Genomic DNA, 26,388 nt, shown 5'->3' on the forward strand with positions numbered 1-26,388 from the left:
ATGGTCTGCACATAGACTTAGGCTAACATAGCGGATTCATCCTCGACGCCAGATAGTCTCATTGTGCACGTTCTCCTTTGCTCATAGTATGTACTGCACAAGGCTTTGCGTCAGCTGTGGGTGTCACTCTTCGCTTCTGAAGCTCGCCCAGCACATAGCGCAGGGTTCAGTGCCGAAGACAGGAGACCGTGGGCCTGAGCAGAGGAGCAAGCGCAGGATGAGACTATCTTTCGGACACTCCTTACTGCTATTAGCTAATGTTCGAAAAAATTCTCTTCACAAACTGCATATTGCAATTGGCCTGGATAATACAAACAGTAGCTGGGGCATGCACACCGGGAGAAACTGGTCCAACTAAGTGTAAAACCTGTGACGCTATCATAGGCACAGACAGCTATTGCAGCGAGTGTGACCAGGCGGGCGAAGGACCCATCAATGGAGTATGTACAAGCGAGCTAAGCGGCAATACTTGCGCTAATAAGATATGCACCCAGTGCGTAAAGAATTACTTCTTATATAAAGGAGGATGCTATAAATTTGCCGAATCACCGGGAAACATCATATGTGAAGACGCGATAGATGCAGCTGGCGGAACGGACGGAGTGTGTACCACGTGCAAGGCTGCTAACGGCTTCTTCAAGCATCCCGCCCCTGCAGAAACAAAACAGTCCTGCATTGCTTGTAATGAAACGGCCGGAGTCGTGGACAGTGACACCACGTACAAGGGTACATCCAACTGCCTGAAGTGTGACCCGCCCGCTGCTGCAATTGGAGCTAGAGCAGATAAAATGGCAGTGTGCACTCTTTGCGATCAGACTAAGTATCTCAAGGAAAGCGCATGTGTCGAGAAAGCAGGGTGCGGCGCCAACATGTTTGGTAAGCCAAGTGTACAGGACGGGAATAAATGCATTGCGTGCGGGGATTCAAATGCTGGTATAGAGGGTTGCGCTGAGTGCACTGCGCCTGATGAACCAACTATTAAACCCACCTGTACAAAATGCACCGGTAACAACTACCTGAAAACCACAAGCGAAGGCACGTCGTGCGTACAAAAGGAACAATGTAATGGGGCCTACTTTCCTAATGATAGTGTAGACGGTAAGAAACAGTGCGTTTCGTGTGGCGATGCAACTAATAAAGGCATAACCGACTGCACTGCATGCAATCTACTCAGCAGTCCGCTAGAAACAGTTCTTATTAAATGCTCTGCCTGCAGAAGTGGGAAGAAGCCTAATGAAGATGGATCTGCGTGCGTCGATGCCCCAGGGCCCTCTCCAGAAGAATGCTCGATCGAAGGATGTCAGATATGTTCGGATGACAAAAAGACGTGTGATAAGTGCCAATCAAACAACTATCTCACTCCAACAAAACTCTGCATATCTGATTGCAAGAAGCTCGGAAACTATTATTTAGCTACCGAGCAAACAACTGGGAGCTGCAGGGAGTGCGCTATGGTTAATTGCAAAGAGTGTACTGAGAACGGTAAGTGTGGAATATGCAACGATGGCTTTTACCTCCTGAATGAGGAATGTAAGCCATGTAATGATAGTTGCAAGACGTGCGAGGGTGGAGTGGAATCTGATAAGTGCACTAGCTGTAAGTCTGGAAGTGCTCTTATTTATGCAGGCAACGGAAATACAGGCACATGTAGTCTTGGTTGCATACCCAAATCAAGTGCAGATCCTGGGTCTTGCAAGACATGTGATTTAGCTATTGATGGGACAAAGTATTGCTCAGTGTGTAATGTGGATAAAGAATACCCTCAAAACGGAGCTTGTGCTGGCATCAAGGCGCGTGCATCCTCATGCCAAGATGGAAATGTTAATAATGGTGTATGTAGTAAGTGCGAGACAGGGTTCTTCCTTATGAATGGGGGATGTTATGAAATAACCAAGTATCCCGGGAAAACAGTTTGCAGTAAGACAGCGGCTGATGGTACATGTGAGACACCCGCGACCGGCTTTAGTCTAAGTAGCAATACACTCAAAGCTTGCTTTGAAGGTTGTGCTAAGTGTGCTACTGGTGACGATTGTTCTGAATGCATCAGCGGCTATGTATCAGGTAGTACCCCTAATAGTTGCGAAAAGTGTAGTACTGGTTGTGCTACATGCTACCCTACTGCCACGACTTGCACATCTTGTCTTGCTGGATACTATCAATCTGGACCTAAGTGCATTGCCTGTGATAAAGATGATTCTACTATCAAAGGTATTAGTAATTGCTTGAACTGCGCCCCTCCATCGTCTGGTAGTGGCTCTGTCCTCTGTTATCTCATGAAAGGTGCCGACAACAACGGCGGGAGCACGAACAAGAGCGGCCTCAGCACAGGCGCCATAGCGGGGATCTCTGTCGCTGTCATCGTTGTTGTGGGGGGCCTCGTCGGCTTCCTCTGCTGGTGGTTCGTGTGCCGGGGCAAGGCGTGACTTAGGTAGTAAACGCATCTCCTATTACATCTGCTCAGCAGCCTTGCGCAGAAGTCCAGGAATGAGTGGCCACGAAGCAGGGTCTCCTGACGTCTCGAGTAAACATACATAGTGCTCGCTCTGCGTGGAGCATCGAAAGCCCGGCGCGGTGTAGCCACGGCTGCTGGTTGGAGCGGAACGCGTTGGAGCTTTTTGAAAATGGCCCTACCCCGTGCCGGCCACGCGGCCTCTAGACCAGCGAGGCGAGGAGCTTCGTGATCCCCGGGCGCGCGCGGTAGCCATCAAATAGCTCGCGCAGCGGCGGAAACTGGTCCACGAGCTCCGGACACTCTGCGTCCGCATAATACAGGACCTCCAGGACCGCGTAGTCCGAGTCGAGCGGCTCGAACGCCAGGCTCCGAAGGTTCAGCACGTCCCGGGTCAGGACGGTCAGCCCCGGAAGGATCCTGTTCTGTCGGTAGGCCGCGATGCACTCCGAGCGCGTCATCTCTGCCCCAGCGGCAAGGGCCTCTGCCACGGCTTTGGGCTCCTTCCAGGCGGCGGCAAGGAGATCCTCACAGAAGAGCACCAGGGCCCGCGCAGCAGCCTGCACCTGCAATGACGTGCTGTACCGCCCCAGGCTCGCCCCCAGGTACTCCAGGATGACCATGCCCCCGGCCACCCGCGCCGCGCTGTCTTCCCACACGGGGAGCGTGCACGATGGTGCACCCACCTTCGCCGCGGCCACCTGCTCGGCGCTCGCCAAGGGCGCCCACTCGTACCGTATCTCCAGGTCTGCGAGCAGGAGCCGGCACTTCAACGCGGTGCCCCGGGCGTCGTAGTACGTGAGTCTCGGCGGAACTACGTCCATTTTACTTCTCTGGTGGGCTCGTATCAACTGTGCCAAGGTGCGAGGCAACCCCTGGCACGCGGGCCACCTCTCCCGGGGGGAGATCCTTGGGTTTCAGTTTACTATCTGAGCGCCAGCTTCATGTAGCTGCTATACGTTGCTAACTGCTAGTACCTGCATAGATAGTGGTGGGGTTGGGGTGGACACTAGGCTGGCGCGATTTATGGAGGTCGTTTGCCTCCTGGGTCGTTTGAACCTCGAGGGTCCGGAATCTTCCAGTTGGACCCTCTAAATCATATCACGAACCATCAGACGGAGAGACCGACCCACAGCTGGTCAAAAGGGTCGGCAGTGATCGCAGCCACTGTGTCACTCGAGGACCTGTTGGGGCCCGGGACTCTGCAGAAGCTCCTCACTAGTTCGGTCTTGAAGTCCACGCTCTTGTGTGCCAAGATCCACGTCTTGTTATGCGTGCCGTGCTTTCCAGTATAATCGTGCTTATACTTGTCGCCCTCTCTAATGCAGTTTCTAATGCTACCATGACGGGACTTCTCGCTATTTTGTGCTTCATGTTTGTCAACACGGCCTAGGTGCCCTGCTGTCTGTTCTGCAGCCGCTTCATCTCCTGCTAGAAGGAAGCGAGAGCCCTTGGGTATCCGGTAAGACTTCTGAGTAAACGAGGTAATGCTTCGATGAGTGTACGTTAGTCGCATCGGCACAGAGCGCGTACTAACCAGACGAAGTCACATGTCTGCTAACTTCTATATAATATTCTAAAGCTATCCGGTCTCTGGGTGGCACCGCCAGGTGTGTAGTGGGGCCCGTGGCCATTAAGACCCAGAAGGGCCTCTTCTCCTACTTGGCTCCGGAGTCAGTCCCAGTAGAGCATTGTTATGAGGCTGGTGTGCAGAGAGACACCGGATAGTTTGTACCGGTACACACCCCTTGTCCCCAGACGGCACTCACCAGGAGTAGGCATTCGTAGAACCGCAGCATCGTGGGCTTGTGCACCGCTCGCTGCCCATGCACGTGTAGCTGCAGGCACACAAGCCAGTCGAGAGGCGCTCACTTGCCGGAGCTCCCTAATCACTGTTCAGAACACCGAACCGACGCCCCTGCCAGCGCGCCGCTCTTTGTAAGATACCCCAGAGGAACTCCAGTCGTCGCTCAACAGCGTGCATACCCGAGGCCTCTGTCTAGGGAACACTGCGCCCGCCTCTGCATGTCTTGAAGTGCAGAAAAGAAGGTCTACCGATAGAGCCCTACACCATGTCCAGACATCCTATGTTTTCAGAATCTTCGCGCAAGGATAAGAGGTAGGATGGGCAGAACTTGGCTGGCCTCGCGTCATGCAGATAGCGATGCTATGCGTACCACGTGATTGCATGTCACCGCACAAAGACAAGAGCCTGTATCAGCAGCCGACGGCATTTTACCAGTAGACCGAGGGACATTCCCGCACTGTACTCATTCTCCTGTGTAACTTTCAAGCATGTTCGGTCGTGCTGGACGCTGCCTTTAGTCATATCTTGCTGAATAGCCAACGCAGTTGGCAGTGACCCCAAATATAGTGCGCCTTGCCTAATTCAGACTCCGGGATAGGCGTGTGGAAGACAAGCAGACGCATAGTATGGAGCACAGAGAGCCGTAGAGACAGTTCTAAGCGCATCATAGAGAAGCAGAGTGGGCTGTGGCCTCATGTGGTTAGAGGTATATGATCGTATAGTCTTCTGTTCAGGACACATATCTTGGGAGCCACTGCGTTGAGTCCTCTAGACCATCACTTGGAGGGCGAACCGTCGTGCAATGCAGGGCTGCATGCCAAAAGACACATGTCTGTCAGGAGAAGGTCGAAGGACGGATCCACAGGCATTGCATGACTTGCTGGCATTCTTCTGTACAGAGCGTAATGCCTCGTGACAGGGAAGTCGTAGTTTTGTCACCAACCCCAATAGGGCTAAGGCATGATCAACGCAGAACTATGCATTCCTGCTGTGGTGTCCACAGAAGTGCTTGTCGAAGAGGATGTTCGCGCTCTCTGAGGGTACACACGAGGAGGGGCTGTGTAATGCGAAGAGCCGGGCACAGACCTTAAAGGGCTCAGGCTCGTGGTCATAAAAAGTCGCTCCTGCCCGTCTCCGCGGGTACTGCAGTCCTCGATGGTGGATCATCGCATCTTCTCCTTAACCGGCACATTGGCAGCCTGGTCTCTGGCGCAGGCACGCAGAGCATCGGGCCAGAAGCGCCGACTCGTTACCTCCTTTGCTCAGCCAAGTCCCGTGTTGGCCACAGAACACGCGTGTCTGCCCCCAGTGCGTAGCCGCTGAATCCTCAACAGAGGGACGTGTTCAGAAGTCTACGCTAACGCAGCCCACTGCAAGCAAAGTTCATCTGTCTCTCAGAGAAGAGGCGGCTGGGCCGTGTGTTGCGCATCAAGAGGCCTTTGTGAAGGGCGCCCGCACGTCTCGTCACACATGTGCGTCCGAGTGACAAGTAGCAGCCGGCGATACGGCCGCCCTCGGCTTCGCAGACACAGCGGGTGTGCTTACTGGTGTTCAAAGCAGTATGCCGTTGATCGTGGCATGCCTTTTCTCCAGGAGGGCTGGACGCCACTCGAATTGTGACTGTGTGCCATAGACGGGTGCTCTCCTTGTTACTCTGTAACACTCGTGCGCATCGGGACCGGCGATTCGCATCTGTGATCCAGACAGGAGCAGCGTCTTGTACTTCCGAGTAAGATGCAGCCGGCCCGCGAGCCTACGTGCCGATCTATAGTCTATAACAAGCAAGCGGCAACCACTTGGCGTGCTACTCACGTGGACATTGCAGACTCTGCATCTGAATCGAGAGGCTTGACAGCGTACCGATTCCACGCTTGGCCGTCATAGGAGCCGCTTCCTTCTGCTCAGTAGTAAGCAGTCCGGCTTTACCGGTAGGAATGATCGATATAGCTGAGTGGCCCGAATAGACCCTAGTGACACCACGGCTTTCTGTTTATATTAAACGCCTTCGCTGTACTGGGGTCTCAGTGAGAAGACGAGCACAGATCCAGGCATGCAAGCCTTTAGAGATGCGTACTCCACGCAATTCCGGTGTGCTCGCCTGACGAGTCCTACTGCTCTAGCCGGCATACCGTTAGATCCTTCTGTACAGATTGAGCGAGCAGATATTAGCATACGGGTCACGTTAAGTACCTATGTTCAAGGCAGCTGCTGTTGAACGGGCACACCCAGAGCCACTGTCACGTAAGATGCCAGCAAGATTCGCGGCCGCAGATCACACTGTAATCTGGCGACTGATTTGGTCATGTCGCTTCTTTATCGGCTGGAAACTCGACTGGAAGCGACAGAGAGCACGTCGGGAGAACTCGATGGGAGAGGACTGGCAGGGCTTCCTGCGCCACGGGGGGAGCCACCGCAGGAGGACGCGCAGGCACGCACGCCAGGCCACAGTAGACACGCGGACGCCCCTGTAGACTGGGCCGGCAGCAGGCGTCCGCAGAATCCGCGCCAGAGCCAGCTGCTCAAAAAACTGGGCAGCCTCTGGTCGTGTGCAGGCCTTGCAGAGCGCTGCGGCTCCCGACACTCGGCGACCCCTCTCAGAGCGGAAGACCCCGCGGGCCGCAGGCAGCAGCTCGTCGTCGGCGATGTCCCGAACGAGGGGGACGGCCCCAGCCTGCCTGCCTCCGCAGAGCTCTGGGTGTCTGCAGACAAACCGGGGCTGCGCAGGGCGCGGCTCTCCCTGGCGGCCGAGGGCGGGGATCCCCGGCAATACCAAAAAACTCCGATCAATACATCAACCCCGGCGCCGCCGTGTGCAAAGCAGTCTGTTCTGTGTGGCGACCTAAGCCAACTCGTACTGCGGCGATGGCCCGGATGAGGGCGCCCTGCTCGCCCGACGGACCGGGGCAGGCAGGCAACAAACACCCGCTAAAACTTTTGCGCAAGGCCTGTACATATTTAATTTCACATTATTCGTTGGTCTGTTTTTAGTTTTATCGCCGCTTCTATTGGATGGGCTCTGGGGCAATGACGGCGGAGACGCGCGCCTCCGTTCTGCTCGAGCTCGCGAAGCAGGTCGTCGCTGCCCGGCGGCTGGGGGAGACGGCCGAGAGCCTCGCGCGGCGGCCGCTGCTCCTCCACCGGCACGTGCTCCGGACGGCCATCGACTGGAAGAAGATCGCCCGCGCCCTGTCCGAGGACCGGAGCAGGATCTACCACTGGTACCGCGAGACGCACTCGCGGAGCATCCTCAACGTGAAGATGACCGGCGAGGACCGCAGGGCCATCAAGGCGATGATCATCGCCGGGGTCAGGGACCGGAGCATCCTGGGCCCGGACTTCTACCGCAGGGTCCACGAGCGCTTCGGGGCGAAGTATCCGCGCCAGGAGCTGCGGATGACGTACAACAACGCGCTCCGCACCCAGGACGTCCGCGCCGCCCTGGAGGAGCATGGGGTTCTTCCTGGGCCCGGCACCCTCTCGCTCCAGACGGGCCAGGATCTTCTCGGGCCGCCCACTTCCTTCGCATGCGTGCCATGCTTCCCCCCTGCGGGCTACGGGGGCGTGCCTGGGTGCGCTGATACATACCCCAGTAAGGGCTGAAGACTGGAGAGCCCGGCTTGCCTGGTGGTCGTCGAGGGGCATCGACGAGTGGTCGGTAGAAACGGCTAATAGTTGAAGTCCTGGTCAGTGGCGAGACAGTCATTCCTAGAGCGTGTAGCATGCTCGGCCACTTCATAACGCAGGGCCCACCAGACGCAAGCTGTGACGGCCTGGATGTCGCGCAATCCGTGGCCTGTGCATCGTTGCAGGGGCCATACACAGCAGGTGGAGGCAGGGTTTCCTGTGTGCTCAGACGACTCGACCATCGCAGTTCTGGGTCGACGATCCACTAGATATTCCTGTCTAACAACGGGCGGCCGAACGCCCTCTGGGCTGTGAGCTAACACTAACGTGCAGTTGGTCGGCCACCAGATCCATCTTGGTTAGCCCTCTGCCTACATGCGCCAACACGCCGAGGAGCTACAGGGCAGTCGTTTGCTGTCTTGACAGGTATACTATTGCCTCTATATCTGCACCCTGGATGCGGCCACCATAGCACAGTTGCATCTCTGATCATCCTGTGCACACCTTCTGGCACGAGCAGGTGCGCCGGAAGGGATGCACTGCCCACCGCCGAGAAATGGATGAACTCCCTTACCCAGGAGCCGGCTGACCACTAGCCGTGCCCAGCAAACCCCAATAAGCAGGCCTGCTGAGCCAACCCATCCAAGAAGCTGTGTATCCGGAAGAGCTTCGCGTCGAATGGCTCCTTGATTAAAGAAGCTGGCATCCAGCGCGACATGACGACTGCTCGCCTGGTGCTGTGCTACCTGCTGGGCGGAAACACAGACGCCCTAAGCTCCGTGTGAGCTTGTGCTCAAAGCGTCCTTCACCGGCACGGGATTCCAGGAACTAGGCGTAGATAGGAAGAGCATTCCCCGCTAGTGCCACGAAGTACCGGTACGCTACCTGGATACACCGATGGCAGCGAAGAGTACGAGAAGGTCCCAGGGCCTCATCGAGCGGGTCTGCTCCTAGCAGGCCCAAGTGGACGCTCTCTCCAGCAGTGTACAAGAAGCCTGGGAGGGAGTGCTCAGGCTGGAGCTGAGGCGTTGCTGGTACAGGCTGTCCTTACTGAGTGCATCCCTCAGCGTCCAATAAGTGGAAAAGTGACCGGAGCTAGGTGTGCCTGCTTCTTCTCTGCCGCCTGCATGTTGTTGCATCTCTAGCTCTTCCTCATTTGTCGAGCGACTGCTCCTTCTGGCCTCTTGCTGGTCCTCGTTCGTCGTGTAGTCTCTTTTGGAGCTGCTCCCTGGAGGTCGGGCTGACCAGCAACATGGAGGAGCCTCATTCTTAGCTTCACACTCCACAACTGGCCCAGCGACATGTTGACCATTTTACAAGCAGTTCTGGGTCGCCCAGTCTGGGGCCGGCTGCTGTGCATTCTCTGCTTGACTGCCAGGGTCCGCGTCTGGCCCAGACACTAGATGGACAGGAGGCACGGACAAACGCCATTTGCTTGTTGCTTTCATGATCCACGAAGCTGCTGTCTTTATGTGAGTCTCGACCCAGGTCGGTCTCCGTTGTAGGTGCAACAGTCTTGCGCATGCAATCTGGAGGATCTACGTTAGCGGGTCGAGCCGAGCAATCCTTGTTAGCGCCTGCCATCCGACGTCTCTGTTGTTGAACTGGCCTGTAGAAGTCCGCTATAGGCCCTCAGGCTCTTTGTCTGTGAGGTTCTGTGAGGTCCTCTATACCGGTCAGGCCTGTCCGCGTACTCTGTTGATGGGCGAGCTGGTGCATGCAGTCACAGCCCCTGCGCCACCTTCCATTCGGCACTCGGCGTGTCCACCTGCTTCCGGCCTGCCCTCGCAGAGCACGCTAAGCGCCCACCTATAGCGCATGTCGGTGGAGACTCCTCGGGAGCAATTTGCGGGGGTCTCGATGAGGTGGCCGACGCCCAGTGAACGACCCCAAGCCACCCTTTAGTGTCTGCGCTGTCGCTCCACGAGAGTGCGTAGTGGGATGCGGCCCGGAGTCCTCATGTGCGGGGGCTGACAAGGACTGACAGCCACAGTCAACGGCAGAAAGTTCGGCACCCCGTGTTCCCACGACGTCTCCGATCGCAGTACTGGCGGGGCCTGACGGCGCTTCTCTTCTTAATTCGGAACGAGTTAAGGAGTTTCCGCCGTAGGATGGCCGAACTGGCGGCCGGCAGGGCTGTGCGATGTGTTAGAGATTGTTAGAGATTCATACTGTATATTGTGCAGTGGCTAACGTGTATGGGTGTCCCACCGAAGACCCGGCGAAGGATGGCACCGGAGGTGAGACAGGATGACTCCTGGTGGAGGGGACCACGGTGCTGGCTTGCCTGCAGATGCCGTGGCCAAAATCTCAGCCCGTCCAGGAGTTTAACGGAGGTCATGCGGCCGGACACCGAGGCCTACCGGAGAGCCGCATCGCCCCTGCACGAGCCAGCAAGCACTGCCTTCGACCCGACCACAGTTGAGAGCGCCCATGTCCGTGGATGCCGTCGGTCAGGTCCCTGAAGACCACCCTGCTCACAGCCCCAGGGATCCCTCTGCAGACTCTGATTTCTATATCCCTGGGGTAGATGTTTGCGGATAGCGGCACAGGGCTCAGCAAAACCGCCAGAAGATCCACAGCACACTGTCATTAACTATAAACGTCTTGCGGTATTCATTCCACAATTGAGCCGGTCGTACTGACACAGGAACTGGAGTCAGGCACTTCTAGGGTGCAACTACAGGACTGTGGAGGAGCTTGCCTTCACACAAAGAAGATCACGTGGACCAGATGTGCCCGGACTGAGAAGCGCCCGCTTTACCGAGTAATGGTCGCTAATCTATGCACACAGATCATGTTTGGCGGCAAGCTCCCCTGTAGCTCATGCATCACTGTGAATCACTGCCTAGAGGCTTGTGTTGGAGATGCCGCAAGACACTAATGGCTGACAGGTGTGACTAGCCGTTCTTCCAGTGGTCGTCTCTGGATGCACCGAGTACCTAAGGCGATAGATCAGCGCTGCAGGCCTTGACTGTCACGGGCCTTGTGCATAGCTGATCAAATGCCCAACACACTCTGCCCGAGGGTGCCCAAACCCCACGGTGCTGTAGTCGGGCTGCTAAGGTGCGAGAGGTGGGGCACAGAGGCGCCTATCAGAGCCAAGGATCTATGTGTCACCTGCCTCTGGGTGGAGCAACTACGCCATAGTAGGGGGTGTTTGTTGCCATACAGAAGTGGGTACGATGAGATACGAAGGCACAGTCCTGCCGCAGAATCCGACGGGTGCTCGGAAACGGGTAACCCGGTAACCTCGTAGAATAGCAACGTCGAAGCTATAGAGTAAGCAGATGTAATAGGAGATGCGTTTACTACCTAAGTCACGCCTTGCCCCGGCACACGAACCACCAGCAGAGGAAGCCGACGAGGCCCCCCACAACAACGATGACAGCGACAGAGATCCCCGCTATGGCGCCTGTGCTGAGGCCGCTCTTGTTCGTGCTCCCGCCGTTGTTGTCACCAGTACTATCACCCATCTCGAGGCACATGAACGCACTGGTGGATGACACCGTGCACTGTCTGCACCCAGCGAGCCCCTCAGAGCACTTCTTGCACGGTCCACTATCGCTACTCTCCTTATAATATCCACGAGCACATACTTTGCATGTGGCAGCCGCGGTTTCGCAGGTGTAGCAGCTTTCATGACATTTCGTGCAAGCTTTGACGTTACTGAATGCTATGTATCCATCCATACATTCTGTACATTCATTTGCAGTATTACACGTCTTACAGCCTTCAGGGCATATTACAAGGTTGTTTTCATTATTTAAGTTAAACCCTGGCATAGGTCTATCACAAGTCCCACCAGTTGTCGCCACTGTTGCACATACACTGTGCGCAGGGTACTTCTCATCTTCGTAGCACCCTCCGTTCATCCGAAGGAGCCCATTAGCACACGAATTGCAGACACCGGTTCCTTGAGAGGTGCATGTCGCAGCCCGCCCACTTGGTTTCGGTGCACAGACACCGTTCTGGGGATACTCATTGTCCTGGCTACATGCAGAGCAGTACCTTGTGCCTTTAACAATTAGATCACATGCTTTACAGTTCCCAGTGGCTTTATCTGTATTGACAACACATTCAGGAGCGCATTTACCCTTCTGCCCATTTGCATAGTCAAGGATGGTTCCAGGTTTGCACTCAGTACAATCATTAGCAGTGTTTCCCTTACAATTCTTGCAACTACCGTCACACTTCTGGCATATCCCAGCATCGTCAGCATAGAATCCATCTTCGCAGAAACCGCATTTGCCGTTCGGATCACACACAACGCAATTCTTGACCTCGCACTTCTTACAGATCCCTTTGCCGCCCTCTGTGCTGCTGTAGTAGCCTAGAATATATTCGCAATATTTTATGCACATCCCTGTCGGAGTGAGATAGTTCTTGTCCTTGCACTCCTCACATGTCTTCTTGTCTGCAGAACATTTCTGGCAGTTCTCGACGGGGCAGTCAGAGGGCGGAGGTTCTGGGGCATCGACACATGTAGATCCCTCGTCATTGGGTGTCTTTCCGCCGTTACACGTAGTGCACTTGATAGCAGACTCTCCAGCTAATCCGCGAGCTTCCTTGAGAGTACATGTCTTACAGTCAATTATGCCACCGGCGTCGGTGTCTCCACACGGGACGCATTTTTTGATACCCTTAGCTGTGACAGGGAAGTGGTCTGTCTTACACTGCGTCTTTTCAACGCAACTAGAAGGCGTTACAGCTAATAAATAGTATTCGCCCTCACACGTAGTGCATGTGGCAGAGCCGGGGCCTTCAGGAGGAGTACACACTTTGCAGTTCGGAACACCTCTGAAACCATCAATCGTATCTGCCTCATTGCAGGCAATGCAAGATTGGTGGGTGTTATCGCTAGCACCCATATTTTTGAAGAACCCGTTAGCGTCATTGCATGTTTCACAGAGTCCTGCACTACTACTCGCACTTTTGCAAACGGTTTGTCCAGGAGGTGCTGCTTGTACATAGCATCCACCTTTGTGGAGGAAGTATCCAGCCTTAGTACACTTTCCACATGTGGTTGAATGCTCATCGAGAGCTCCATCAACTTTTTCACATCCGGCAGTTGTGATAAGCCCATCACTTTTATCCTTACATTCCCCATTAATGGGCACCTCTCCAGGTTTAGCACAGTCAGTGCAAACTCTATCTCCACCTATGCTAATGCATTTACCCTGTTTACACTGTCCTGTTTGCGGGTCACTGCTAGCCTCTGTGCATGTTTTTGCTGCCCGTGCTACTTGCAGAATCAAAATTCCAAAGAGGATTTTCTCGAACATTGCCAGCAGTCCGTAGAGCATCCAGTAGAGAGAGCCTGCACACCTAATATCAGTGTGCTGTGTCGCTAGACATCGCTTATGGGGGCGGTCCAGAGGTCTTACATGAGCTGCCCCAACTTTCTGATCAGTTTGGAGACGATGGCTGGTTCTAGACAGCAAACAGGGACTCCTCTTTATTAGCATATCTAAAACCTGGCACCTTCCCCGGCCGCTCACCCTGGGATTTAGCTCACTTGCCCACTTGCGTCGTCCACCAATGGCGCCTCTCCTTGGTCTTCCTTCGTGGTGGGTGAAGCTCCGGTCGCTGTCTTTTTTAGATGCTCCCGTCTGTCAGGGGCTGCCATCGGGCTCTCCACTGGCCGCCCCTCGGTGTCCGTCTGGCTGTGGCCCGGGCAGCGCTCTACAGTCGCGGTCACTTGGGTCTCAGCGGGCCAGCTGGTGGGGAGGCTGGGGCATGGGGCGGTGAGGCTGGAGGGTGGCGGTGTCGTCTGTGCCCCTGGTCCGGTGGGCCATTGGGGTGGTAGGTGATCCCCTCTCTGTTTGCCAAGGTGGTTGTGTCTGATCTCCAACCGTCGTTGTACTCCCGAGACAAAGGCACCGACGATCGTGTCGTGTCCCCCTGACTGAGCGCCTCCTCTCAGCCCCTGCATGTCTCGGGCAGTACTGCTTCTCTGTTTGACTAGTACGTGAGGGTCAAAGCAGGCCATCCCAGGCCCTCCTGATGCTCTGTGCGGGTCTGCTGAGCCCCCTGGCATGCCCTGTCTGGTGCCTCGACGGTAGTTCACCTCGGGCCAGCAGGGGCATGGATGACCCTGTGGATGGGATGGGTTCTCTCAGGCCTCTAGTGTGATGACCCAGAAGACTGACACGGTGGGGCACCAGTGACTGCACTGTCCCCGTGGTCAGCTGTGCTGCCCCTGGTGGGTCCTCGTTGTAGAGCGCTGTGTGTTGTTCATAGGCAGAGGTGAGCCTCCTTGGTCTCAAGATGCTCTACCATGCAGAGAGGAGCACGCTGAGGGTCACCCATACCTCACACCTGCTGTGTCCTCGGGGAGTTCCCGGTGTGATCCACTAGGACCTTGACCCCTCTCGTGGCTCTGATGACTCGCCTCAGGGAGAGTCGGGGCACCCTATACTGAGGGGTGTGCACCCTCCTGCATGAGCTGGGACCCACTGCACTGCCCCCAAGGAGGTCTGCTATGAGAGGCAGTGAATGATTGACAGCCCCTCAGAGTGCGGTGGAGGGTGCTCGTGGTCGTCTCTTGTGATCGGGCATCACTCTGATGGTCGGCTCCTGTGCCTGCGTGGTGCTCAGAGGTCACCTGTCTGCCTCGTAGCCTGCTGGACAGCCGGGCCTCTTGTGGCGTCCGAAGGTCTCCTCACTCCTCTGGTCGCTGTCCCCTCGGGTCATAGGTGGAGGCCAGCGAGTCTTCGGAGTCTGGTGCCTGCCTGGGTGTCATGGAGAGGCTGGCAGCTATCAAGGCTCTGCCACTGCTCGCCTGCCTGGAGTGTGCCTCCCTTGGGCCTGCTCTGCTGTGCTGCGTGAGTCCTCTGGCTCCTATCAGACCTCTGATTGTGAGAGTGACTCCACCTGGCCTTCTGATGCCCCTGTGGATGAGCATAGCAATGTGTCTGGTTGAGGATCTCTGGTGCCCGTGGCTGTCACTGCCTCTCGGGTGCTTGGGTAGTTGCCTGGGGCTCTCGTATGGGGGCACAGTCTGTTCGTGTGTGGATGGTCCTCCTGGACTCATGTCCATCTGTGCACACTGTCACTCAGCCTCGAGAGCAGACCAGTGCAGTCACCAGGGTTGCTGTCAGAGGGAGTCGTCTGCCACTACCATCGTTCGAGCAGACTCTACAGCTCAGGCTGGCTGCTGTGCACCCTCATGGCAGGGCTGCTTGACTCCCCTTGGTCATCCTCTCTGTCCCGGTGCACACGGCTCCTGAGGGTTGTCTGGGTGGAGGCACTCACAGACCACGAGCACACAGAGGGATGAGTCACAGATGGACAGCCCCCAGTCACCACAACTGCAATCACCCCAGTCCACCGAGAGGTCAGGGGCACAGACGACACCGCCACCCTCCAGCCTCACCGCCCCATGCCCCAGCCTCCCCACCAGCTGGCCCGCTGAGACCCAAGTGACCGCGACTGTAGAGCGCTGCCCGGGCCACAGCCAGACGGACACCGAGGGGCGGCCAGCGGAGAGCCCGATGGCAGCCCCTGACAGACGGGAGCATCTAAAAAAGACAGCGACCCGAGCTTCACCCACCACGAAGGAAGACCAAGGAGAGGCGCCATTGGTGGACGACGCAAGTGGGCAAGTGAGCTAAATCCCAGGGTGAGCGGCCGGGGAAGGTGCCAGGTTTTAGATATGCTAATAAAGAGGAGTCCCTGTTTGCTGTCTAGAACCAGCCATCGTCTCCAAACTGATCAGAAAGTTGGGGCAGCTCATGTAAGACCTCTGGACCGCCCCCATAAGCGATGTCTAGCGACACAGCACACTGATATTAGGTGTGCAGGCTCTCTCTACTGGATGCTCTACGGACTGCTGGCAATGTTCGAGAAAATCCTCTTTGGAATTTTGATTCTGCAAGTAGCACGGGCAGCAAAAACATGCACAGAGGCTAGCAGTGACCCGCAAACAGGACAGTGTAAACAGGGTAAATGCATTAGCATAGGTGGAGATAGAGTTTGCACTGACTGTGCTAAACCTGGAGAGGTGCCCATTAATGGGGAATGTAAGGATAAAAGTGATGGGCTTATCACAACTGCCGGATGTGAAAAAGTTGATGGAGCTCTCGATGAGCATTCAACCACATGTGGAAAGTGTACTAAGGCTGGATACTTCCTCCACAAAGGTGGATGCTATGTACAAGCAGCACCTCCTGGACAAACCGTTTGCAAAAGTGCGAGTAGTAGTGCAGGACTCTGTGAAACATGCAATGACGCTAACGGGTTCTTCAAAAATATGGGTGCTAGCGATAACACCCACCAATCTTGCATTGCCTGCAATGAGGCAGATACGATTGATGGTTTCAGAGGTGTTCCGAACTGCAAAGTGTGTACTCCTCCTGAAGGCCCCGGCTCTGCCACATGCACTACGTGTGAGGGCGAATACTATTTATTAGCTGTAACGCCTTCTAGTTGCGTTGAAAAGACGCAGTGTAAGACAGACCACTTCCCTGTCACAGCTAAGGGTATCAAAAAATGCGTCCCGTGTGGAGACACCGACGCCGGTGGCATAATTGACTGTAAGACATGTACTCTCAAGGAAGCTCGCGGATTAGCTGGAGAGTCTGCTATCAAGTGCACTACGTGTAACGGCGGAAAGACACCCAATGACGAGGGATCTACATGTGTCGATGCCCCAGAACCTCCGCCCTCTGACTGCCCCGTCGAGAACTGCCAGAAATGTTCTGCAGACAAGAAGACATGTGAGGAGTGCAAGGACAAGAACTATCTCACTCCGACAGGGATGTGCATAAAATATTGCGAATATATTCTAGGCTACTACAGCAGCACAGAGGGCGGCAAAGGGATCTGTAAGAAGTGCGAGGTCAAGAATTGCGTTGTGTGTGATCCGAACGGCAAATGCGGTTTCTGCGAAGATGGATTCTATGCTGACGATGCTGGGATATGCCAGAAGTGTGACGGTAGTTGCAAGAATTGTAAGGGAAACACTGCTAATGATTGTACTGAGTGCAAACCTGGAACCATCCTTGACTATGCAAATGGGCAGAAGGGTAAATGCGCTCCTGAATGTGTTGTCAATACAGATAAAGCCACTGGGAACTGTAAAGCATGTGATCTAATTGTTAAAGGCACAAGGTACTGCTCTGCATGTAGCCAGGACAATGAGTATCCCCAGAACGGTGTCTGTGCACCGAAACCAAGTGGGCGGGCTGCGACATGCACCTCTCAAGGAACCGGTGTCTGCAATTCGTGTGCTAATGGGCTCCTTCGGATGAACGGAGGGTGCTACGAAGATGAGAAGTACCCTGCGCACAGTGTATGTGCAACAGTGGCGACAACTGGTGGGACTTGTGATAGACCTATGCCAGGGTTTAACTTAAATAATGAAAACAACCTTGTAATATGCCCTGAAGGCTGTAAGACGTGTAATACTGCAAATGAATGTACAGAATGTATGGATGGATACATAGCATTCAGTAACGTCAAAGCTTGCACGAAATGTCATGAAAGCTGCTACACCTGCGAAACCGCGGCTGCCACATGCAAAGTATGTGCTCGTGGATATTATAAGGAGAGTAGCGATAGTGGACCGTGCAAGAAGTGCTCTGAGGGGCTCGCTGGGTGCAGACAGTGCACGGTGTCATCCACCAGTGCGTTCATGTGCCTCGAGATGGGTGATAGTACTGGTGACAACAACGGCGGGAGCACGAACAAGAGCGGCCTCAGCACAGGCGCCATAGCGGGGATCTCTGTCGCTGTCATCGTTGTTGTGGGGGGCCTCGTCGGCTTCCTCTGCTGGTGGTTCGTGTGCCGGGGCAAGGCGTGACTTAGGTAGTAAACGCATCTCCTATTACATCTGCTTACTCTATAGCTTCGACGTTGCTATTCTACGAGGTTACCGGGTTACCCGTTTCCGAGCACCCGTCGGATTCTGCGGCAGGACTGTGCCTTCGTATCTCATCGTACCCACTTCTGTATGGCAACAAACACCCCCTACTATGGCGTAGTTGCTCCACCCAGAGGCAGGTGACACATAGATCCTTGGCTCTGATAGGCGCCTCTGTGCCCCACCTCTCGCACCTTAGCAGCCCGACTACAGCACCGTGGGGTTTGGGCACCCTCGGGCAGAGTGTGTTGGGCATTTGATCAGCTATGCACAAGGCCCGTGACAGTCAAGGCCTGCAGCGCTGATCTATCGCCTTAGGTACTCGGTGCATCCAGAGACGACCACTGGAAGAACGGCTAGTCACACCTGTCAGCCATTAGTGTCTTGCGGCATCTCCAACACAAGCCTCTAGGCAGTGATTCACAGTGATGCATGAGCTACAGGGGAGCTTGCCGCCAAACATGATCTGTGTGCATAGATTAGCGACCATTACTCGGTAAAGCGGGCGCTTCTCAGTCCGGGCACATCTGGTCCACGTGATCTTCTTTGTGTGAAGGCAAGCTCCTCCACAGTCCTGTAGTTGCACCCTAGAAGTGCCTGACTCCAGTTCCTGTGTCAGTACGACCGGCTCAATTGTGGAATGAATACCGCAAGACGTTTATAGTTAATGACAGTGTGCTGTGGATCTTCTGGCGGTTTTGCTGAGCCCTGTGCCGCTATCCGCAAACATCTACCCCAGGGATATAGAAATCAGAGTCTGCAGAGGGATCCCTGGGGCTGTGAGCAGGGTGGTCTTCAGGGACCTGACCGACGGCATCCACGGACATGGGCGCTCTCAACTGTGGTCGGGTCGAAGGCAGTGCTTGCTGGCTCGTGCAGGGGCGATGCGGCTCTCCGGTAGGCCTCGGTGTCCGGCCGCATGACCTCCGTTAAACTCCTGGACGGGCTGAGATTTTGGCCACGGCATCTGCAGGCAAGCCAGCACCGTGGTCCCCTCCACCAGGAGTCATCCTGTCTCACCTCCGGTGCCATCCTTCGCCGGGTCTTCGGTGGGACACCCATACACGTTAGCCACTGCACAATATACAGTATGAATCTCTAACAATCTCTAACACATCGCACAGCCCTGCCGGCCGCCAGTTCGGCCATCCTACGGCGGAAACTCCTTAACTCGTTCCGAATTAAGAAGAGAAGCGCCGTCAGGCCCCGCCAGTACTGCGATCGGAGACGTCGTGGGAACACGGGGTGCCGAACTTTCTGCCGTTGACTGTGGCTGTCAGTCCTTGTCAGCCCCCGCACATGAGGACTCCGGGCCGCATCCCACTACGCACTCTCGTGGAGCGACAGCGCAGACACTAAAGGGTGGCTTGGGGTCGTTCACTGGGCGTCGGCCACCTCATCGAGACCCCCGCAAATTGCTCCCGAGGAGTCTCCACCGACATGCGCTATAGGTGGGCGCTTAGCGTGCTCTGCGAGGGCAGGCCGGAAGCAGGTGGACACGCCGAGTGCCGAATGGAAGGTGGCGCAGGGGCTGTGACTGCATGCACCAGCTCGCCCATCAACAGAGTACGCGGACAGGCCTGACCGGTATAGAGGACCTCACAGAACCTCACAGACAAAGAGCCTGAGGGCCTATAGCGGACTTCTACAGGCCAGTTCAACAACAGAGACGTCGGATGGCAGGCGCTAACAAGGATTGCTCGGCTCGACCCGCTAACGTAGATCCTCCAGATTGCATGCGCAAGACTGTTGCACCTACAACGGAGACCGACCTGGGTCGAGACTCACATAAAGACAGCAGCTTCGTGGATCATGAAAGCAACAAGCAAATGGCGTTTGTCCGTGCCTCCTGTCCATCTAGTGTCTGGGCCAGACGCGGACCCTGGCAGTCAAGCAGAGAATGCACAGCAGCCGGCCCCAGACTGGGCGACCCAGAACTGCTTGTAAAATGGTCAACATGTCGCTGGGCCAGTTGTGGAGTGTGAAGCTAAGAATGAGGCTCCTCCATGTTGCTGGTCAGCCCGACCTCCAGGGAGCAGCTCCAAAAGAGACTACACGACGAACGAGGACCAGCAAGAGGCCAGAAGGAGCAGTCGCTCGACAAATGAGGAAGAGCTAGAGATGCAACAACATGCAGGCGGCAGAGAAGAAGCAGGCACACCTAGCTCCGGTCACTTTTCCACTTATTGGACGCTGAGGGATGCACTCAGTAAGGACAGCCTGTACCAGCAACGCCTCAGCTCCAGCCTGAGCACTCCCTCCCAGGCTTCTTGTACACTGCTGGAGAGAGCGTCCACTTGGGCCTGCTAGGAGCAGACCCGCTCGATGAGGCCCTGGGACCTTCTCGTACTCTTCGCTGCCATCGGTGTATCCAGGTAGCGTACCGGTACTTCGTGGCACTAGCGGGGAATGCTCTTCCTATCTACGCCTAGTTCCTGGAATCCCGTGCCGGTGAAGGACGCTTTGAGCACAAGCTCACACGGAGCTTAGGGCGTCTGTGTTTCCGCCCAGCAGGTAGCACAGCACCAGGCGAGCAGTCGTCATGTCGCGCTGGATGCCAGCTTCTTTAATCAAGGAGCCATTCGACGCGAAGCTCTTCCGGATACACAGCTTCTTGGATGGGTTGGCTCAGCAGGCCTGCTTATTGGGGTTTGCTGGGCACGGCTAGTGGTCAGCCGGCTCCTGGGTAAGGGAGTTCATCCATTTCTCGGCGGTGGGCAGTGCATCCCTTCCGGCGCACCTGCTCGTGCCAGAAGGTGTGCACAGGATGATCAGAGATGCAACTGTGCTATGGTGGCCGCATCCAGGGTGCAGATATAGAGGCAATAGTATACCTGTCAAGACAGCAAACGACTGCCCTGTAGCTCCTCGGCGTGTTGGCGCATGTAGGCAGAGGGCTAACCAAGATGGATCTGGTGGCCGACCAACTGCACGTTAGTGTTAGCTCACAGCCCAGAGGGCGTTCGGCCGCCCGTTGTTAGACAGGAATATCTAGTGGATCGTCGACCCAGAACTGCGATGGTCGAGTCGTCTGAGCACACAGGAAACCCTGCCTCCACCTGCTGTGTATGGCCCCTGCAACGATGCACAGGCCACGGATTGCGCGACATCCAGGCCGTCACAGCTTGCGTCTGGTGGGCCCTGCGTTATGAAGTGGCCGAGCATGCTACACGCTCTAGGAATGACTGTCTCGCCACTGACCAGGACTTCAACTATTAGCCGTTTCTACCGACCACTCGTCGATGCCCCTCGACGACCACCAGGCAAGCCGGGCTCTCCAGTCTTCAGCCCTTACTGGGGTATGTATCAGCGCACCCAGGCACGCCCCCGTAGCCCGCAGGGGGGAAGCATGGCACGCATGCGAAGGAAGTGGGCGGCCCGAGAAGATCCTGGCCCGTCTGGAGCGAGAGGGTGCCGGGCCCAGGAAGAACCCCATGCTCCTCCAGGGCGGCGCGGACGTCCTGGGTGCGGAGCGCGTTGTTGTACGTCATCCGCAGCTCCTGGCGCGGATACTTCGCCCCGAAGCGCTCGTGGACCCTGCGGTAGAAGTCCGGGCCCAGGATGCTCCGGTCCCTGACCCCGGCGATGATCATCGCCTTGATGGCCCTGCGGTCCTCGCCGGTCATCTTCACGTTGAGGATGCTCCGCGAGTGCGTCTCGCGGTACCAGTGGTAGATCCTGCTCCGGTCCTCGGACAGGGCGCGGGCGATCTTCTTCCAGTCGATGGCCGTCCGGAGCACGTGCCGGTGGAGGAGCAGCGGCCGCCGCGCGAGGCTCTCGGCCGTCTCCCCCAGCCGCCGGGCAGCGACGACCTGCTTCGCGAGCTCGAGCAGAACGGAGGCGCGCGTCTCCGCCGTCATTGCCCCAGAGCCCATCCAATAGAAGCGGCGATAAAACTAAAAACAGACCAACGAATAATGTGAAATTAAATATGTACAGGCCTTGCGCAAAAGTTTTAGCGGGTGTTTGTTGCCTGCCTGCCCCGGTCCGTCGGGCGAGCAGGGCGCCCTCATCCGGGCCATCGCCGCAGTACGAGTTGGCTTAGGTCGCCACACAGAACAGACTGCTTTGCACACGGCGGCGCCGGGGTTGATGTATTGATCGGAGTTTTTTGGTATTGCCGGGGATCCCCGCCCTCGGCCGCCAGGGAGAGCCGCGCCCTGCGCAGCCCCGGTTTGTCTGCAGACACCCAGAGCTCTGCGGAGGCAGGCAGGCTGGGGCCGTCCCCCTCGTTCGGGACATCGCCGACGACGAGCTGCTGCCTGCGGCCCGCGGGGTCTTCCGCTCTGAGAGGGGTCGCCGAGTGTCGGGAGCCGCAGCGCTCTGCAAGGCCTGCACACGACCAGAGGCTGCCCAGTTTTTTGAGCAGCTGGCTCTGGCGCGGATTCTGCGGACGCCTGCTGCCGGCCCAGTCTACAGGGGCGTCCGCGTGTCTACTGTGGCCTGGCGTGCGTGCCTGCGCGTCCTCCTGCGGTGGCTCCCCCCGTGGCGCAGGAAGCCCTGCCAGTCCTCTCCCATCGAGTTCTCCCGACGTGCTCTCTGTCGCTTCCAGTCGAGTTTCCAGCCGATAAAGAAGCGACATGACCAAATCAGTCGCCAGATTACAGTGTGATCTGCGGCCGCGAATCTTGCTGGCATCTTACGTGACAGTGGCTCTGGGTGTGCCCGTTCAACAGCAGCTGCCTTGAACATAGGTACTTAACGTGACCCGTATGCTAATATCTGCTCGCTCAATCTGTACAGAAGGATCTAACGGTATGCCGGCTAGAGCAGTAGGACTCGTCAGGCGAGCACACCGGAATTGCGTGGAGTACGCATCTCTAAAGGCTTGCATGCCTGGATCTGTGCTCGTCTTCTCACTGAGACCCCAGTACAGCGAAGGCGTTTAATATAAACAGAAAGCCGTGGTGTCACTAGGGTCTATTCGGGCCACTCAGCTATATCGATCATTCCTACCGGTAAAGCCGGACTGCTTACTACTGAGCAGAAGGAAGCGGCTCCTATGACGGCCAAGCGTGGAATCGGTACGCTGTCAAGCCTCTCGATTCAGATGCAGAGTCTGCAATGTCCACGTGAGTAGCACGCCAAGTGGTTGCCGCTTGCTTGTTATAGACTATAGATCGGCACGTAGGCTCGCGGGCCGGCTGCATCTTACTCGGAAGTACAAGACGCTGCTCCTGTCTGGATCACAGATGCGAATCGCCGGTCCCGATGCGCACGAGTGTTACAGAGTAACAAGGAGAGCACCCGTCTATGGCACACAGTCACAATTCGAGTGGCGTCCAGCCCTCCTGGAGAAAAGGCATGCCACGATCAACGGCATACTGCTTTGAACACCAGTAAGCACACCCGCTGTGTCTGCGAAGCCGAGGGCGGCCGTATCGCCGGCTGCTACTTGTCACTCGGACGCACATGTGTGACGAGACGTGCGGGCGCCCTTCACAAAGGCCTCTTGATGCGCAACACACGGCCCAGCCGCCTCTTCTCTGAGAGACAGATGAACTTTGCTTGCAGTGGGCTGCGTTAGCGTAGACTTCTGAACACGTCCCTCTGTTGAGGATTCAGCGGCTACGCACTGGGGGCAGACACGCGTGTTCTGTGGCCAACACGGGACTTGGCTGAGCAAAGGAGGTAACGAGTCGGCGCTTCTGGCCCGATGCTCTGCGTGCCTGCGCCAGAGACCAGGCTGCCAATGTGCCGGTTAAGGAGAAGATGCGATGATCCACCATCGAGGACTGCAGTACCCGCGGAGACGGGCAGGAGCGACTTTTTATGACCACGAGCCTGAGCCCTTTAAGGTCTGTGCCCGGCTCTTCGCATTACACAGCCCCTCCTCGTGTGTACCCTCAGAGAGCGCGAACATCCTCTTCGACAAGCACTTCTGTGGACACCACAGCAGGAATGCATAGTTCTGCGTTGATCATGCCTTAGCCCTATTGGGGTTGGTGACAAAACTACGACTTCCCTGTCACGAGGCATTACGCTCTGTACAGAAGAATGCCAGCAAGTCATGCAATGCCTGTGGATCCGTCCTTCGACCTTCTCCTGACAGACATGTGTCTTTTGGCATGCAGCCCTGCATTGCACGACGGTTCGCCCTCCAAGTGATGGTCTAGAGGACTCAACGCAGTGGCTCCCAAGATATGTGTCCTGAACAGAAGACTATACGATCATATACCTCTAACCACATGAGGCCACAGCCCACTCTGCTTCTCTATGATGCGCTTAGAACTGTCTCTACGGCTCTCTGTGCTCCATACTATGCGTCTGCTTGTCTTCCACACGCCTATCCCGGAGTCTGAATTAGGCAAGGCGCACTATATTTGGGGTCACTGCCAACTGCGTTGGCTATTCAGCAAGATATGACTAAAGGCAGCGTCCAGCACGACCGAACATGCTTGAAAGTTACACAGGAGAATGAGTACAGTGCGGGAATGTCCCTCGGTCTACTGGTAAAATGCCGTCGGCTGCTGATACAGGCTCTTGTCTTTGTGCGGTGACATGCAATCACGTGGTACGCATAGCATCGCTATCTGCATGACGCGAGGCCAGCCAAGTTCTGCCCATCCTACCTCTTATCCTTGCGCGAAGATTCTGAAAACATAGGATGTCTGGACATGGTGTAGGGCTCTATCGGTAGACCTTCTTTTCTGCACTTCAAGACATGCAGAGGCGGGCGCAGTGTTCCCTAGACAGAGGCCTCGGGTATGCACGCTGTTGAGCGACGACTGGAGTTCCTCTGGGGTATCTTACAAAGAGCGGCGCGCTGGCAGGGGCGTCGGTTCGGTGTTCTGAACAGTGATTAGGGAGCTCCGGCAAGTGAGCGCCTCTCGACTGGCTTGTGTGCCTGCAGCTACACGTGCATGGGCAGCGAGCGGTGCACAAGCCCACGATGCTGCGGTTCTACGAATGCCTACTCCTGGTGAGTGCCGTCTGGGGACAAGGGGTGTGTACCGGTACAAACTATCCGGTGTCTCTCTGCACACCAGCCTCATAACAATGCTCTACTGGGACTGACTCCGGAGCCAAGTAGGAGAAGAGGCCCTTCTGGGTCTTAATGGCCACGGGCCCCACTACACACCTGGCGGTGCCACCCAGAGACCGGATAGCTTTAGAATATTATATAGAAGTTAGCAGACATGTGACTTCGTCTGGTTAGTACGCGCTCTGTGCCGATGCGACTAACGTACACTCATCGAAGCATTACCTCGTTTACTCAGAAGTCTTACCGGATACCCAAGGGCTCTCGCTTCCTTCTAGCAGGAGATGAAGCGGCTGCAGAACAGACAGCAGGGCACCTAGGCCGTGTTGACAAACATGAAGCACAAAATAGCGAGAAGTCCCGTCATGGTAGCATTAGAAACTGCATTAGAGAGGGCGACAAGTATAAGCACGATTATACTGGAAAGCACGGCACGCATAACAAGACGTGGATCTTGGCACACAAGAGCGTGGACTTCAAGACCGAACTAGTGAGGAGCTTCTGCAGAGTCCCGGGCCCCAACAGGTCCTCGAGTGACACAGTGGCTGCGATCACTGCCGACCCTTTTGACCAGCTGTGGGTCGGTCTCTCCGTCTGATGGTTCGTGATATGATTTAGAGGGTCCAACTGGAAGATTCCGGACCCTCGAGGTTCAAACGACCCAGGAGGCAAACGACCTCCATAAATCGCGCCAGCCTAGTGTCCACCCCAACCCCACCACTATCTATGCAGGTACTAGCAGTTAGCAACGTATAGCAGCTACATGAAGCTGGCGCTCAGATAGTAAACTGAAACCCAAGGATCTCCCCCCGGGAGAGGTGGCCCGCGTGCCAGGGGTTGCCTCGCACCTTGGCACAGTTGATACGAGCCCACCAGAGAAGTAAAATGGACGTAGTTCCGCCGAGACTCACGTACTACGACGCCCGGGGCACCGCGTTGAAGTGCCGGCTCCTGCTCGCAGACCTGGAGATACGGTACGAGTGGGCGCCCTTGGCGAGCGCCGAGCAGGTGGCCGCGGCGAAGGTGGGTGCACCATCGTGCACGCTCCCCGTGTGGGAAGACAGCGCGGCGCGGGTGGCCGGGGGCATGGTCATCCTGGAGTACCTGGGGGCGAGCCTGGGGCGGTACAGCACGTCATTGCAGGTGCAGGCTGCTGCGCGGGCCCTGGTGCTCTTCTGTGAGGATCTCCTTGCCGCCGCCTGGAAGGAGCCCGAAGCCGTGGCAGAGGCCCTTGCCGCTGGGGCAGAGATGACGCGCTCGGAGTGCATCGCGGCCTACCGACAGAACAGGATCCTTCCGGGGCTGACCGTCCTGACCCGGGACGTGCTGAACCTTCGGAGCCTGGCGTTCGAGCCGCTCGACTCGGACTACGCGGTCCTGGAGGTCCTGTATTATGCGGACGCAGAGTGTCCGGAGCTCGTGGACCAGTTTCCGCCGCTGCGCGAGCTATTTGATGGCTACCGCGCGCGCCCGGGGATCACGAAGCTCCTCGCCTCGCTGGTCTAGAGGCCGCGTGGCCGGCACGGGGTAGGGCCATTTTCAAAAAGCTCCAACGCGTTCCGCTCCAACCAGCAGCCGTGGCTACACCGCGCCGGGCTTTCGATGCTCCACGCAGAGCGAGCACTATGTATGTTTACTCGAGACGTCAGGAGACCCTGCTT

General features: G+C 56.4%; 9 protein-coding genes and 2 non-coding genes across 11 annotated transcripts; 6 read left to right on the forward strand and 5 right to left on the reverse strand.

Annotated features, from left to right (window-relative positions):
• Positions 1-257: 257 nt before the first annotated feature.
• On the forward strand, positions 258-2,423 carry GL50803_0013390 (VSP; the record flags this gene model as incomplete). The annotated part of the gene is made up of 1 exon (XM_001705398.1): positions 258-2,423. The coding sequence occupies one exon, from the start codon at positions 258-260 to the stop codon at positions 2,421-2,423; it is 2,166 nt and encodes a 721-aa protein (XP_001705450.1).
• Positions 2,424-2,652: 229 nt separating this feature from the next.
• Positions 2,653-3,273, reverse strand: GL50803_00d60225 (Glutathione S-transferase-like protein; the record flags this gene model as incomplete). The annotated part of the gene is made up of 1 exon (XM_038046461.1): positions 2,653-3,273. The coding sequence occupies one exon, from the start codon at positions 3,271-3,273 to the stop codon at positions 2,653-2,655; it is 621 nt and encodes a 206-aa protein (XP_037902191.1).
• Positions 3,274-6,558: 3,285 nt separating this feature from the next.
• GL50803_00d60223 (uncharacterized protein) lies at positions 6,559-7,131 on the forward strand (the record flags this gene model as incomplete). Its single annotated transcript, XM_038046460.1, has 1 exon — positions 6,559-7,131. The coding sequence occupies one exon, from the start codon at positions 6,559-6,561 to the stop codon at positions 7,129-7,131; it is 573 nt and encodes a 190-aa protein (XP_037902192.1).
• A 134-nt stretch (positions 7,132-7,265) lies between these two features.
• Positions 7,266-7,856, forward strand: GL50803_00d113864 (uncharacterized protein; the record flags this gene model as incomplete). The annotated part of the gene is made up of 1 exon (XM_001709409.1): positions 7,266-7,856. The coding sequence occupies one exon, from the start codon at positions 7,266-7,268 to the stop codon at positions 7,854-7,856; it is 591 nt and encodes a 196-aa protein (XP_001709461.1).
• A 2,027-nt stretch (positions 7,857-9,883) lies between these two features.
• On the reverse strand, positions 9,884-10,003 carry GL50803_00dr0002. The gene has a single exon (XR_005248655.1). It is a non-coding gene; the product is annotated as a 5S ribosomal RNA (ribosomal RNA).
• Positions 10,004-11,200: 1,197 nt separating this feature from the next.
• Positions 11,201-13,186, reverse strand: GL50803_00137722 (VSP; the record flags this gene model as incomplete). Its single annotated transcript, XM_001709417.2, has 1 exon — positions 11,201-13,186. The coding sequence occupies one exon, from the start codon at positions 13,184-13,186 to the stop codon at positions 11,201-11,203; it is 1,986 nt and encodes a 661-aa protein (XP_001709469.2).
• A 2,513-nt stretch (positions 13,187-15,699) lies between these two features.
• Positions 15,700-17,685, forward strand: GL50803_00137723 (VSP; the record flags this gene model as incomplete). Its single annotated transcript, XM_001709415.2, has 1 exon — positions 15,700-17,685. The coding sequence occupies one exon, from the start codon at positions 15,700-15,702 to the stop codon at positions 17,683-17,685; it is 1,986 nt and encodes a 661-aa protein (XP_001709467.2).
• Positions 17,686-18,882: 1,197 nt separating this feature from the next.
• Positions 18,883-19,002, forward strand: GL50803_00r0002. The gene has a single exon (XR_005248658.1). It is a non-coding gene; the product is annotated as a 5S ribosomal RNA (ribosomal RNA).
• Positions 19,003-21,029: 2,027 nt separating this feature from the next.
• Positions 21,030-21,620, reverse strand: GL50803_00113864 (uncharacterized protein; the record flags this gene model as incomplete). Its single annotated transcript, XM_038045667.1, has 1 exon — positions 21,030-21,620. One exon carries the CDS (start codon positions 21,618-21,620, stop codon positions 21,030-21,032), a length of 591 nt encoding a protein of 196 aa, XP_037902193.1.
• Positions 21,621-21,754: 134 nt separating this feature from the next.
• GL50803_0060223 (uncharacterized protein) lies at positions 21,755-22,327 on the reverse strand (the record flags this gene model as incomplete). The annotated part of the gene is made up of 1 exon (XM_038046204.1): positions 21,755-22,327. One exon carries the CDS (start codon positions 22,325-22,327, stop codon positions 21,755-21,757), a length of 573 nt encoding a protein of 190 aa, XP_037902194.1.
• Positions 22,328-25,612: 3,285 nt separating this feature from the next.
• On the forward strand, positions 25,613-26,233 carry GL50803_0060225 (Glutathione S-transferase-like protein; the record flags this gene model as incomplete). The annotated part of the gene is made up of 1 exon (XM_038046205.1): positions 25,613-26,233. One exon carries the CDS (start codon positions 25,613-25,615, stop codon positions 26,231-26,233), a length of 621 nt encoding a protein of 206 aa, XP_037902195.1.
• Between the last annotated feature and the right edge of the window lie 155 nt (positions 26,234-26,388).

The sequence above is a fragment of the Giardia intestinalis genome, chromosome 5 (genome assembly GCF_000002435.2).
Source record: "Giardia intestinalis strain WB C6 chromosome 5, whole genome shotgun sequence".
NCBI classification, from domain to species: Eukaryota; Fornicata; order Diplomonadida; family Hexamitidae; genus Giardia; species Giardia duodenalis.